The 14,348-nt window shown below is 48.4% G+C and overlaps 1 protein-coding gene across 5 annotated transcripts in view; it reads right to left on the bottom strand.

Annotated features, from left to right (window-relative positions):
- Positions 1–14,348, bottom strand: part of LOC138525644 (Fc receptor-like protein 5) — an 800,717-nt gene that overhangs the window by 328,621 nt on the left and 457,748 nt on the right. For all 5 annotated transcript variants that reach the window (XM_069635697.1, XM_069635696.1, XM_069635699.1 and 2 more), the window contains exon 4: positions 13,935–14,171. In XM_069635697.1, coding sequence (XP_069491798.1) covers positions 13,935–14,171 — 237 coding nt within the window. The remainder of the gene's footprint in view (positions 1–13,934; positions 14,172–14,348) is intronic.

Genomic DNA, 14,348 nt, shown 5'->3' with positions numbered 1-14,348 from the left:
ATATATTCAGGGTCTGGCTTGTTTTCTCACCCCTTACCTATGCAGGAGATATTCTGTTCTGGCTTGTTTTCTCACCCCTTACCCTTCAGGAGATATTCCTGGGCTGGCTTGTTTTGTCACCCCTTACCTATGCAGGAGATATTCTTGGTCTGGCTTGTTTTCTCACTCCTTCCCTAAGCAGGATATATCCCGGGACTGGCTTTTTTCCTCACTCCTTACCTTTACAAGAGATATTCCAGGGCTGGCTTGTTTTCTCACCCCTTACCCATGCAGGAGAAATCCCAGGGCTGGCTTGTTTTCTCATCCCTTACCTATGCAGGAGATATCCCTGGGCTGGCTTGTTTTCTCACCCCTTACCTATGCATGAGATATTCCGGGGCTTGCTTGTTTTTTCACCCCTTACCTATGCAGGATATATCCCGGGACTGGCTTTTCTCCTCACTCCTTACCTTTGCAAGAGATATTCCGGGGCTGGCTTGTTTTCTCACCCCTTACCCATGCAGGAGAAATCCCAGGGCTGGCTTGTTTACTCGTCCTTTCCTTTACCTATGCAGGATCTATTCCAGGGCTGGCTTGTTTTCTCAGCCCTGATCTATGCAGGAGATATTCCTGGGCTGGCTTGTTTTCTCACCCCTTACCTATGCATGAGATATTCCGGGGCTTGCTTGTTTTTTCACCCCTTACCTATGCAGGATATATCACGGGACTGCCTTTTTTCCTCACTCCTTACCTTTGCAAGAGATATTCCGGGGCTGGCTTGTTTTCTCACCCCTTACTCATGCAGGAGAAATCCCAGGGCTGGCTTGTTTTCGCATCCTTTACCTATGCAGGATCTATTCCAGGGCTGGCTTGTTTTCTCACCCCTGACCTATGCAGAAGATATTCCTGGGCTGGCTTTTTTTCTCTCACCCCTTATCTATACAGGAGATATTCTGGGGCTGGCTTGTTTTCTCACCCCTTACCTATGCAGGAGATATTCCTGGCTGGTTTGTTTTCTCACCCCATACCTATGCAGGATATATTCCGGGGGTTGGCTTGTTTCCTCACCCCTTACCCATGCAGGAGATATTCCAGGGCTGGTTTGTTTTCTCAACCTTTATCTATGCAGGAGATATTCCGGGGCTGGCTTGTTTCCTCGCCCCTTACCTATGCAGGAGATATTCCTGGGCTGGCCTGTTTTCTCACCCCTTACCTATGAAGGAGATATTCTGGAGCTGGCTTGTTTCCTCACCCCTTACCAATGCAGGAGATATTCCTTGGCTGACTTGTTTCCTCATCCCTTACCTATACAGGAGATAGTCCTGGGCTGGCTTGTTTTCTCACCCCTTACCTATGCAGGAGATATTTTGGGCTGGCTTGTTTTCTCACCCCTTACCTATGCAGGAGGTATTCCTGGGCTGGCTTGTTTTCTCACCCATTACCTATCCTGGAGATATCCCTGGGCTGGCTTGTTTACTCTCCCCTTACCTATGCAGGAGATATTCCGGGGCTGGCTTGTTTCTCACCTGGACTGGCTTTTTTCCTCACCCCTTACATATGCAAGAGATATTCCGGGGCTGGCTTGCTTTCTCACTCCTTCCCTATACAGGAGATATTCCAGGGGTTGGCTTGTTTCCTCACCCCTTACTATGCAGGACATCTTCCTGGGCTGGCTTGTTTTCTCTCCCTTTACCTATGCAGGAGATATTCCAGGGCTGGATTGTTTTCTCACCCCTTACCTATGCAGGATATATTCAGGGTCTGGCTTGTTTTCTCACCTCTTACCTATGCAGGAGATATTCTGTTCTGGCTTGTTTTCTCACCCCTTACCTATTCAGGAGATATTCCTGGGCTGGCTTGTTTTGTCACCGCTTACCTATGCAGGAGATATTCCTGGTCTGGCTTGTTTTCTCACCCATTCCCTATACAGGAGATATTCCGGGACTTGATTGTTTCCTCACCCCTTACCCATGCAGGAGATATTCCAGGGCTGGTTTGTTTTCTCACCCCTTATCTATGCAGGAGATATTCCGAGGCTGGCTTGTTTCCTCACCCCTTACCTATGCAGGAGATATTCCGGTGCTGGCTTGTTTTCTCACTCCTTCCCTATGCAGGAGATATTCCAGGGCTGTCTTGTTTTTTCACCCCTTGCCTATGCAGGAGATCTCCCGGGACTGGCTTTTTTCCTCACTCCTTACCTTTGCAAGAGATATTCCGGGGCTGGCTTGTTTTCTCACCCCTTACCCATGCAGGAGAAATCCCAGGGCTGGCTTGTTTTCTCATCCTTTACCTATGCAGGATCTATTCCAGGGCTGGCTTGTTTTCTCACCCCTGACCTATGCAGAAGATATTCCTGGGCTGGCTTTTTTCTCTCACCCCTTATCTATACAGGAGATATTCCGGGGCTGGCTTGTTTTCTCACCCCTTACCTATGCAGGAGATATTCCGGGCTGGTTTTCTTTTCTCACCCCATACCTATGCAGGATATATTCCGGGGGTTGGCTTGTTTCCTCACCCCTTACTATGCAGGAGGTATTCCTGGGCTGGATTGTTTTCTCACACATTACCTATGCAGGAGATATTCAGGGTTTGGCTTGTTTTCTCACCCCTTACCTATGCAGGAGATATTCCGTTCTGGCTTGTTTTCTCACCCCTTACCTCTGGAGGAGATATTCCTGGTTTGGCTTGTTTTCTCACCCCTTCCCTATACAGGAGATATTCCAGGACTTGATTTTTTTCTCACCCCTTACCTATGCATGAAATAGTCCTGGGCTGGCTTGTTTCCTCACCCCTTACCTATGCAGGATATATTCCGGGGGTTGGCTTGTTTCCTCACCCCTTACTATGCATGACATCTTCCTGGGCTGGCTTGTTTTCTCACCCTTTACCTATGCAGGAGATATTCTAGGGCTGGATTGTTTTCTCACCCCTTACCTATGCAGGATATATTCAGGGTCTGGCTTGTTTTCTCACCCCTTACCTATGCAGGAGATATTCTGTTCTGGCTTGTTTTCTCACCCCTTACCTATTCAGGAGATATTCCTGGGCTGGCTTGTTTTGTCACCCCTTACCTATGCAGGAGATATTCCTGGTCTGGCTTGTTTTCTCACCCATTCCCTATACAATAGATATTCCGGGACTTGATTGTTTCCTCACCCCTTACACATGCAGGAGATATTCCAGGGCTGGTTTGTTTTCTCACCCCTTATCTATGCAGGAGATATTCCGAGGCTGGCTTGTTTCCTCACCCCTTACCTATGCAGGAGATATTTTGGTGCTGGCTTGTTTTCTCACCCCTTCCCTATGCAGGAGATATTCCAGGGCTGTCTTGTTTTCTCACCCCTTACCTATGAAGTAGATATTCCGGGGCTGGCTTGTTTTCTCACCCCTTACCTATGCAGGAGATAGTCCTGGCCTGGCTTGTTTCCTCACCCCTTACCAATGCAGGAGATATTCCTTGGCTGACTTTTTTTCTCACCCCTTACCTATACAGGAGATATTCCTGGGCTGGCTTGTTTTCTTAACCCTGACCTATACAGGAGATATTCCGGGGCTGGCTTGTTTTCTTACCCCTTTACTATGCAGGAGATATTTCGGGACTGGCTTATTTTCACACTCCTTACCTATGCAGGAAATATTCACAGTCTGGCTTGTTTTCTCACCCCTTACCTATGCAGGAGACATTCAGTTCTGGCTTGTTTTCTCACCTCTTACCTATGCAGGAGATATTCCTGGGCTGGCTTGTTTTCTGACCCCTTACCTATGCAGGAGATATCACAGGACTGGCTTTTTTCCTCACCCCTTACCTATGCAAGAGATATTCCGGTGCTGGCTTGTTTTCTCACCCCTTACCTATGCAGGAGATATCCCAGGGCTTGCTTGTTTTCTCACCCTTTACCTATGCCGGAGATATTCCGGGGCTGGCTTGTTTTCTCACCCCTGACCTATACAGCAGATATTCCGGGGCGGGCTTGTTTTCTCACCCCTTAAATATGCAGGAGATATTCCGGGGCTGGTTTATTTTCACAGCCCTTACCTATGCAGGAAACATTAACAGTCTGGCTTGTTTTCTCACCCGTTAACTATGCAGGAGATATTCCGTTCTGGCTTGTTTTCTCACCCCTTACCTATGCAGGAGATATTCCTGGGCTGGCTTGTTTTCTCACCCATTATCTATGCAGGAGATATTCCGGGGTTGGTTTGTTTCCTTACCCCTTACCTATGAAGGAGATATTTAGGGTCTGGATTGTTTTCTCACCCCTTACCTATGTAGGAGATATTCCTGGGCTGGCTTTTTTTTCACCCCTCACCTATGCAGGAGATATCCCGGGGCTGGCTTGTTTTCTCACCCCTTACCTAGGCAGGATATATTCGGGGATTGGCTTGTTTCCTCACCCCTTACTATGCAGGAGGTATTCCTGGGCTGGATTGTTTTCTCACCAATTACCTATGCAGGAGATATTCAGAGTCTGGCTTATTTTCTCACCCCTTACCTATGTAGGAGATATTCCGTTCTGGCTTGTTTTGTCACCCCTTACCTATGTAGGAGATATTCCTGGTTTGCCTTGCTTTCTCACCCCTTCCCTATACAGGAGATATTCCGAGACTTGATTGTTTTCTCACCCCTTACCTATGCAGGAGATAGTCCTGGGCTGGCTTGTTTCCTCACCCCTTACTATGCAGGAGATAATCCTGGGCTGGCTTGTTTTCTCACCCTTTACCTATGCAGGAGATATTCCGGGGCTGGATTGTTTTCTCACCCCTTACCTATGCAGGAGATATTCAGGGTCTGGCTTGTTTTCTCACCCCTTACCTATGCAGGAGATATTCAGTTCTGGCTTGTTTTCTCACCCCTTACCTATGCAGGAGTATTCCTGGGCTGGCTTGTTTTGTCAGCCCTTACCTATGCAGGAGATATTCCTGGTCTGGCTTGTTTTCTCACCCCTTCCCTATACAGGAGATATTCCGGGACTTGATTGTTTCCTCACCCCTTACCCATGCAGGAGATATTCCAGGGCTGGTTTGTTTTCTCGACCTTTATCTATGCAGGAGATATTCTGGGGCTGGCTTGTTTCCTCGCCCCTTACCTATGCAGGAGATATTCCGGTGCTGGCTTGCTTTCTCACCCCTTCCCTATGCAGGAGATATTCCAGGGCTGTCTTGTTTTCTCACCCCTTACCTATGCAGGAGATATTCCTGGGCTGGCTTGTTTTCTCACCCCTTACCTATGAAGGAGATATTCCGGTGCTGGCTTGTATTCTCACCCCTTACCTATGCATGAGATAGTCCTGGCCTGGCTTGTTTCCTCACCCCTTACCAATGCAGGAGATATTCCTTGGCTGACTTGTTTCCTCATCCCTTACCTATACAGGAGATAGTCCTGGGCTGGCTTGTTTTCTCACCCCTTACCTATGCAGGAGATATTTTGGGCTGGCTTGTTTTCTCACCCCTTACCTATGCAGGAGGTATCCCTGGGCTGGCTTGTTTTCTCACCCATTACCTATCCTGGAGATATCCCTGGGCTGGCTTGTTTACTCACCCCTTACCTATGCAGGAGATATTCAGTTCTGGCTTGTTTTCTCACCCCTTACCTATGCAGGAGTATTCCTGGGCTGGCTTGTTTTGTCAGCCCTTACCTATGCAGGAAATATTCCTGGTCTGGCTTGTTTTCTCCCCCCTTCCCTATACAGGAGATGTTCCGGGACTTGATTGTTTTCTCACCCCTTACCTATCCTGGAGATATCCCTGGGCTGGCTTGTTTACTCACCCCTTACCTATGCAGGAGATATTCAGTTCTGGCTTGTTTTCTCACCCCTTACCTATGCAGGAGTATTCCTGGGCTGGCTTGTTTTGTCAGCCCTTACCTATGCAGGAAATATTCCTGGTCTGGCTTGTTTTCTCCCCCCTTCCCTATACAGGAGATATTCCGGGACTTGATTGTTTTCTCACCCCTTACCTATGCAGGAGATATTCCTTGGCTGACTTGTTTCCTCGCCCCTTACCCATGCAGGAGATATTCCAGGGCTGGTTTGTTTTCTCAACCTTTATCTATGCAGGAGATATTCCGGGGCTGGCTTGTTTCCTCGCCCCTTACCTATGCAGGAGATATTCCTGGGCTGGCCTGTTTTCTCACCCCTTACCTATGAAGGAGATATTCCGGAGCTGGCTTGTTTCCTCACCCCTTACCAATGCAGGAGATATTCCTTGGCTGACTTGTTTCCTCATCCCTTACCTATACAGGAGATATTTTGGGCTGGCTTGTTTTCTCACCCCTTACCTATGCAGGAGGTATTCCTGGGCTGGCTTGTTTTCTCACCCATTACCTATCCTGGAGATATCCCTGGGCTGGCTTGTTTACTCTCCCCTTACCTATGCAGGAGATATTCCGGGGCTGGCTTGTTTCTCACCTGGACTGGCTTTTTTCCTCACCCCTTACATATGCAAGAGATATTCCGGGGCTGGCTTGCTTTCTCAGCCCTTACCTATGCAGGAGATATCGCAGGACTGGCTTTTTTCCTCACCCCTTACCTATGCAAGAGATATTCCGGTGCTGGCTTGTTTTCTCACCCCTTACCTATGCAGGAGAAATCCCAGGGCTGGCTTGTTTTCTCACCCTTTACATATGCCGGAGATATTCTGGGGCTGTCTTGTTTTCTCAACCCTGACCTATACAGGAGATATTCCGGGGCTGGCTTGTTTTCTCACCCCTTACCTATGCAGGAGATATTCCGGGCTGGCTTATTTTCACACTACTTACCTATGCAGGAAATATTCACAGTCTGGCTTGTTTTCTCACCCCTTACCTATGCAGGAGATATTCAGTTCTGGCTTGTTTTCTCACCTCTTACTTATGCGGGAGATATTCCTGGGCTGGCTTGTTTTCTCACCCATTACCTATGCAGGAGATATTCCGGGGTTGGCTTGTTTCCTCACCCCTTACCATTGCAGGAGATATTTAGGGTCTGGCTTGTTTTCTCACCCCTTACCTATGCAGGAGATATTCCTGGGCTGGCTTGTTTCCTCACCCCTTAACTATGCAAGAGATATCCCGGGGCTGGCTTGTTTTCTCACCCCTTACCTATGCAGGAGATATTCTGGGGCTCGCTTGTTTTCTCAGCCCTTACCTATGGAGGAGATAACCTGGGGCAGGCTTTTTTTCTCACTCCTTACTTATGCAGGAGATATCCCGGGGCTGGCTTGTTTTTCACCCCTTACCTATGCAGGAGATATCCTGGGCTGGCTTGTCTTCTCACCCCTTACCTATGCAGGAGACATCCCGGGGCTGGCTTGTTTTCTCACCCCTTACCTATGCAGGATATATTCCGGGGGTTCGCTTGTTTCCTCACCCCTTACTATGCAGGAGGTATTCCTGGACTGGCTTGTTTTCTCATCCTTTACCTATGCAGGAGATATTCCGGGGCTGGATTGTTTTCTCACCCATTACCTATGCAGGAGAAATTCAGGGTCTGGCTTGTTTTCTCACCCCTTACCTATGCAGGACATATTCCGTTCTGGCTTGTTTTCTCACCCCTTACCTATGCAGGAGATATCCCAGGGCTGGCTTGTTTTCTCACCCTTTACATATGCCGGAGATATTCCGGGGCTGGCTTGTTTTCTCAACCCTGACCTATACAGGAGATATTCCGGGGCTGGCTTGTTTTCTCACCCCTTACCTATGTAGGAGATATTCCGGGCTGGCTTATTTTCACACTCCTTACCTCTGCAGGAAATATTCACAGTCTGGCTTGTTTTCTTACCCCTTACCTATGCAGGAGATATTCAGTTCTGGCTTGTTTTCTCACCTCTTACCTATGCAGGAGATATTCCTGGGCTGGCTTGTTTTCTCACCCATTACCTATGCAGGAGATATTCCGGGGTTGGCTTATTTCCTCACCCCTTACAATTGCAGGAGATATTTAGGGTCTGGCTTGTTTTCTCACCCCTTACCTATGCAGGAGATATTCCTGGGCTGGCTTGTTTCCTCACCCCTTAACTATGCAAGAGATATCCCGGGTCTGGTTTGTTTGCTCATCCCTTACCTATGCAGGAGATATTCTGGGGCTGGCTTGTTTTCTCAGCCCTTACCTATGGAGGAGATAACCTGGGGCAGGCTTTTTTTTCTCACTCCTTACCTATGCAGGAGATATCCCGGGGCTGGCTTGTTTTTCACCCCTTACCTATGCAGGAGATATCCTGGGCTGGCTTGTCTTCTCACCCCTTACCTATGCAGGAGATATCCCGGGGCTGGCTTGTTTTCTCACCCCTTACCTATGCAGGATATATTCCGGCGGTTCGCTTGTTTCCTCACCCCTTACTATGCAGGAGATATTCTGGGGCTGGATTGTTTTCTCACTCATTACCTATGCAGGAGAAATTCAGGGTCTGGCTTGCTTTCTCCCCCCTATGCAGGACATATTCCGTTCTGGCTTGTTTTCTCACCCCTTACCTATGCAGGAGATATTCCTGGACGGGCTTGTTTTGTCACCCCTTACCTTTGTAGGAGATATTCCTGGTTTGGCTTGTTTTCTCACTCCTTCCCTATACAGGAGATATTCCAAGACTTGATTGTTTTCTCACCCCTTAACTATGCAGGAGATAGTCCTGGGCTGGCTTGTTTCCTCACCCCTTACCTCTTACCTATGCAGGATATATTCCGGGGGTTGGCGTGTTTCCTCACCCCTTACTATACAGGAGATATTCCTGGGCTGGCTTGTTTTCTCACCCTTTACCTATGCAGGAGATATTCCTGGGCTTGCCTGCTTTCTCACCCCTTACCTATGCAGGAGATATCCCGCAGCTGCCTTGTTTTCTCACCCATTATCCATGCAGGAGATATTCAGGCTCTGGCTTGTTTTTCTCACCCTTTACCTATGCAGGAGATATCACAGGACTGGCTTTTTTCCTCACCCCTTACCTATGCAAGAGATATTCCGGTGCTGGCTTGTTTTCTCACCCTTTCCCTATACAGGAGTTATTCCGGGGCTTGCTTGTTTTTTCACCCCTTACCTATGCAGGATATATCCCGGGACTGGCTTTTTTCCTCACTCCTTACCTTTGCAAGAGATATTCCGGGGCTGGCTTGTTTTCTCACCCCTTACCCATGCAGGAGAAATCCCAGAGCTGGCTTGTTTTCTCATCCTTTACCTATGCAGGATCTATTCCAGGGCTGGCTTGTTTTCTCACCCCTGACCTATGCAGGAGATATTCCTGGGCTGACTTTTTTTCTCTCACCCCTTATCTATACAGGAGATATTCCGGGGCTGGCTTGTTTTCTCACCCCTTACCTATGCAGGAGATATTCCTGGCTGGTTTGTTTTCTCACCCCGTACCTATGCAGGATGTATTCCGGGGGTTGGCTTGTTTCCTCACCCCTTACTATGCAGGAGGTATTCCTGGGCTGGCTTGTTTTACCCCTTACCTATGCAGGAGATAGCCTGGGCTGGATTGTTTTCTCACACATTACCTATGCAGGAGATATTCAGGGTCTGGCTTGTTTTCTCACCCCTTACCTATGCAGGAGATATTCCGTTCTGGCTTGTTTTCTCACCCCTTACCTATGGAGGAGATATTCATGGTTTGGCTTGTTTTCTCACCCCTTCCCTATACAGGAGATATTCCAGGACTTGATTGTTTTCTCACCCCTTACCTATGCAGGAGATATTCCGTTCTGGCTTGTTTTCTCACCCCTTACCTATGGAGGAGATATTCCTGGGTTGGCTTGTTTCCTCACCCCTTACCTATGCAGGATATATTCCGGGGGTTGGCTTGTTTCCTCACCCCTTACTATGCAGGAGATCTTCCTGGGCTGGCTTGTTTTCTCACCCTTTACCTATGCAGGAGATATTCCGGGTTGGATTGTTTTCTCACCCCTTACCTATGCAGGATATATTCAGGGTATGGCTTGTTTTCTCACCCCTTACCTATGCAGGAGATATTCTGTTCTGGCTTGTTTTCTCACCCCTTACCTATTCAGGAGATATTCCTGGGCTGGCTTGTTTTGTCACCCCTTACCTATGCAGGAGATATTCCTGGTCTGGCTTGTTTTCTCACCCCTTCCCTATACAGGAGATATTCCGGGACTTGATTGTTTCCTCACCCGTTACCTATGCAGGAGCTATCCTGGACTGGCTTTTTTCCTCACCCCTTACATATGCAAGAGATATTCCGGGGCTGGCTTGCTTTCTCACCCCTTACCTATGCAGGAGATATCACAGGACTGGCTTCTTTCCTCACCCCTTACCTATGCAAGAGATATTCCGGTCATGGCTTGTTTTCTCACCCCTTACCTATGCAGGAGATATCCCAGGGCTGGCTTGTTTTCTCACCCTTTACATATGCCGGAGATATTCTGGGGCTGGCTTGTTTTCTCAACCCTGACCTATACAGGAGATGTTCCGGGGCTGGCTTGTTTTCTCAACCCTGACCTATGCAGGAGATATTCCGGGGCTGGCTTATTTTCACACTCCTTACCTATGCAGGAAATATTCAAAGTCTGGCTTGTTTTCTCACCCCTTACCTATGCAGGAGATATTCAGTTCTGGCTTGTTTTCTCACCTCTTACCTATGCAGGAGATATTCCTGGGCTGGCTTGTTTTCTCACCCATTACCTATGCAGGAGTTATTCCGGGGTTGGCTTGTTTCCTCACACCTTACCATTGCAGGAGATTATTAGGGTCTGCTTGTTTTCTCACCCCTTCCCTATGCAGGAGATATCCCGGGGCTAGCTTGTTTTCTCACCCATTACCTAGGCAGGATATATTCAGGGGTTGTCTTGTTCACTCACCCCTTACTATGCAGGAGGTATTCCTGGGCTGGATTGTTTTCTCACCCATTACATTTGCAGGAGATATTCAGGGTCTGGCTTGTTTTCTCATCCCTTACCTATGTAGGAGATATTCCGTTCTGGCTTGTTTTCTCACCCCTTACCTACGCAGGAGATATTCCTCGACTGGCTTGTTTTGTCACCCCTTACCTATGTAGGAGATATTCCTGGTTTGCCTTGTTTTCTCACCCCTTTCCTATACAGGAGATATTCCGAGACTTGATTGTTTTCTCACCCCTTACCTATGCAGGAGATAGTCCTGGGCTGGCTTGTTTCCTCACCCCTTACCTATGCAGGATATATTCCAGAGGTTGGCTTGTTTCCTCACCCCTTACTATGCAGGAGATATTCCTGGGCTGGCTTGTTTTCTCACCCTTTACCTATGCAGGAGATATTCCGTTCTGGCTTGTTTTCTCACCCTTACCTATGCAGGAGTATTCCTGGGATGTCTTGTTTTGTCAGCCCTTACCTATGCAGGAGATATTCCTGGTCTGGCTTGTTTTCTCACCCCTTCCCTATACAGGAGATATTCTGGGACTTGATTGTTTTCTCACCCCTTACCTATGCAGGAGATAGTCCTGGGCTGGCTTGTTTCCTCACCCCTTACCCATGCAGGAGATATTCCAGGGCTGGTTTGTTTTCTCGACCTTTATCTATGCAGGAGATATTCCGGGGCTGGCTTGTTTCCTTGCCCCTTACCTATGCAGGAGATATTCCAGTGCTGGCTTGTTTTCTCACCCCTTCCCTATGCAGGAGATATTCCAGGGCTGTCTTGTTTTCTCACCCCTTACCTATGCAGGAGATATTCCAGGGCCTGCTTGTTTTCTCACCCCTTACCTATGCAGGAGATAGTCCTGGCCTGGCTTGTTTCCTCTCCCCTTACCAATGCAGGAGATATTCCTTGGCTGACTTGTTTCCTCACCCCTTACCTACACAGGAGATAGTCCTGGGCTGGCTTGTTTTCTCACCCCTTACCTATGCAGGGGATATTTTGGGCTGGCTTGTTTTCTCACCCCTTACCTATGCAGGAGGTATCCCTGGGCTGGCTTGTTTTCTCACCCCTTACCTATCCTGGAGATATCCCTGGGCAGGCTTGTTTACTCACCCCTTACCTATACAGGAGATATTCCGGGGCTGGCTTGTTTCTCACCCGTTACCTATGCAGGAGATATCCTGGACTGGCTTTTTTCCTCACCCCTTACATATGCAAGAGATATTCCGGGGCTGGCTTGCTTTCTCACCCCTTACCTATGCAGGAGATATCACAGGACTGGCTTTTTTCCTCACCCCTTACCTATGCAAGAGATATTCCGGTGCTGGCTTGTTTTCTCACCCCTTACCTATGCAGGAGATATCCCAGGGCTGGCTTGTTTTCTCACCCTTTACATATGCCGGAGATATTCCAGGGCTGGCTTGTTTTCTCAACCGTGACCTATACAGGAGATATTCCGGGGCTGGCTTGTTTTCTCACCCCTTACCTATGCAAGAGATATTACTGGCTGGCTTATTTTCACACTCCTTACCTATGCAGGAAGTATTCACAGTCTGGTTTGTTTTCTCACCCCTTACCTATGCAGGAGATATTCGGTTCTGGCTTGTTTTCTCACCTCTTACCTGTGCAGGAGATATTCCTGGGCTGGCTTGTTTTCTCACCCATTACCTATGCAGGAGATATTCCGGGGTTGGCTTGTTTCCTCACCCCTTACCATTGCAGGAGATATTTAGGGTCTGGCTTGTTTTCTCACCCCTTACCTATGCAGGAGATATTCCTGGGCTGGCTTGTTTCCTCACCCCTTAACTATGCAAGAGATATCCCGGGCTGGCTTGTTTACTCACCCCTTACCTATGCAGGAGGTATTCTGGGGCTGGCTTGTTTTCTCAGCCCTTACCTATGGAGGAGATAACCTGGGGCAGGCTTTTTTTCTCACTCCTTACCTATGCAGGAGATATCCCGGGGCTGGCTTGTTTTTCACCCCTTACCTATGCAGGAGATATCCTGGGCTGGCTTGTCTTCTCACCTCTTGCCTATGCAGGAGATATCCCGGGGCTGGCTTGTTTTCTCATCCCTTACCTATGCAGGATATATTCCGGGGGTTGGCTTGTTTCCTCACCCCTTACTATGCAGAAGGTATTCCTGGGCTGGCTTGTTTTCTCATCCTTTACCTATGCAGGAGATATTCCGGGGCTGGATTGTTTTCTCACCCATTACCTATGCAGGAGATATCACAGGACTGGCTTTTTTCCTCACCCCTTACCTATGCAGGACATATTCTGTTCTGGCTTGTTTTCTCACCCCTTACCTATGCAGGAGATATTCCTGGACTGGCTTGTTTTGTCACCCCTTACCTTTGTAGGAGATATTCCTGGTTTGGCTTGTTTTCTCACTCCTTCCCTATACAGGAGATATTCTGAGACTTGATTGTTTTCTCACCCCTTAACTATGCAGGAGATAGTCCTGGGCTGGCTTGTTTCCTCACCCCTTACCCCTTACCTATGCAGGATATATTCCGGGGGTTGGCGTGTTTCCTCACCCCTTACTATGCAGCAGATATTCCTGGGCTGGCTTGTTTTCTCACCCTTTACCTATGCAGGAGATATTCCTGGGTTAGCTTTTTTTCTCACCCCTTACCTATGCAGGAGATATCCCGCAGCTGCCTTGTTTTCTCACCCATTATCCATGCAGGAGATATTCAGGGTCTGGCTTGTTTTTCTCACCCCTTACCTATGCAGGAGATATTCCGTTCTGGGTTGTTTTCTCACCCCTTACTTATGCAGGAGATATTCCTTGTCTGGCTTGTTTTCTCACCCCTTCCCTATACAGGAGATATTTCGGGACTTGACTGTTTTCTCACCCCTTACCTATGCAGGAGTATTCATGGGCTGGCTTGTTTTTTCACCCCTTACCTATGCAGGAGATATCCTGGGCTGGCTTGTTTTCTCACCCCTTACCTATGCAGGAGATATTCATGGGCTGGCTTGTTTCCTCACCCCTTTCCTATGCAGGAGATATCCCGGGGCTGGCTTGTTTTCTCACCGCTTAGCTATGCAGGAGATATTCTGGGGCTGGCTTGTTTACTCACCCCTTACCTATGCAGGAGATATTCTGGGGCTGGCTTGTTTAGTCACCCCTTACCTATGCAGGAGATATTCCGGGTCTGGCTTGTTTCCTCACTGATCTGGTTTCTGGCGGTGCAGGTCACATTGATGAGCAGAGGACCCTGCCACGTTATCTTCTCAGATGACGTGTTCCCCGGCACCCCGGCCACGTTCCACGAATAAGAGAGGTGTGTTCCATTCTTCACCCGGCAGATGAGCTGGACAGTGCCGTCGGGACCACACATGGATTCCACCTCGGGTTCAGACACGGGATCTGAGAAGACAAAACAAGCTAAATCACACAGAGGATTCTGATGGGTACAACTCTAGTGTCCTGATGCAGTGGGTAGGCTGTTGTGACCCACGTGGCACTTGTGGAATGATGCCTTCTCTAATGTTTCACATGTGAATAACCTTTCACCAGCTTAGTTCTCTCACTGGGTTCATGTTA

The sequence above is a fragment of the Ambystoma mexicanum genome, chromosome 7p, assembly GCF_040938575.1.
Source record: "Ambystoma mexicanum isolate Mex_15411 chromosome 7p, UKY_AmexF1_1, whole genome shotgun sequence".
Lineage (NCBI taxonomy): Eukaryota > Metazoa > Chordata > Amphibia > Caudata > Ambystomatidae > Ambystoma > Ambystoma mexicanum.
The sequence above is the reverse complement of the archived record's forward strand: the minus strand, read 5'-3'. Positions and strand labels throughout refer to the sequence as shown.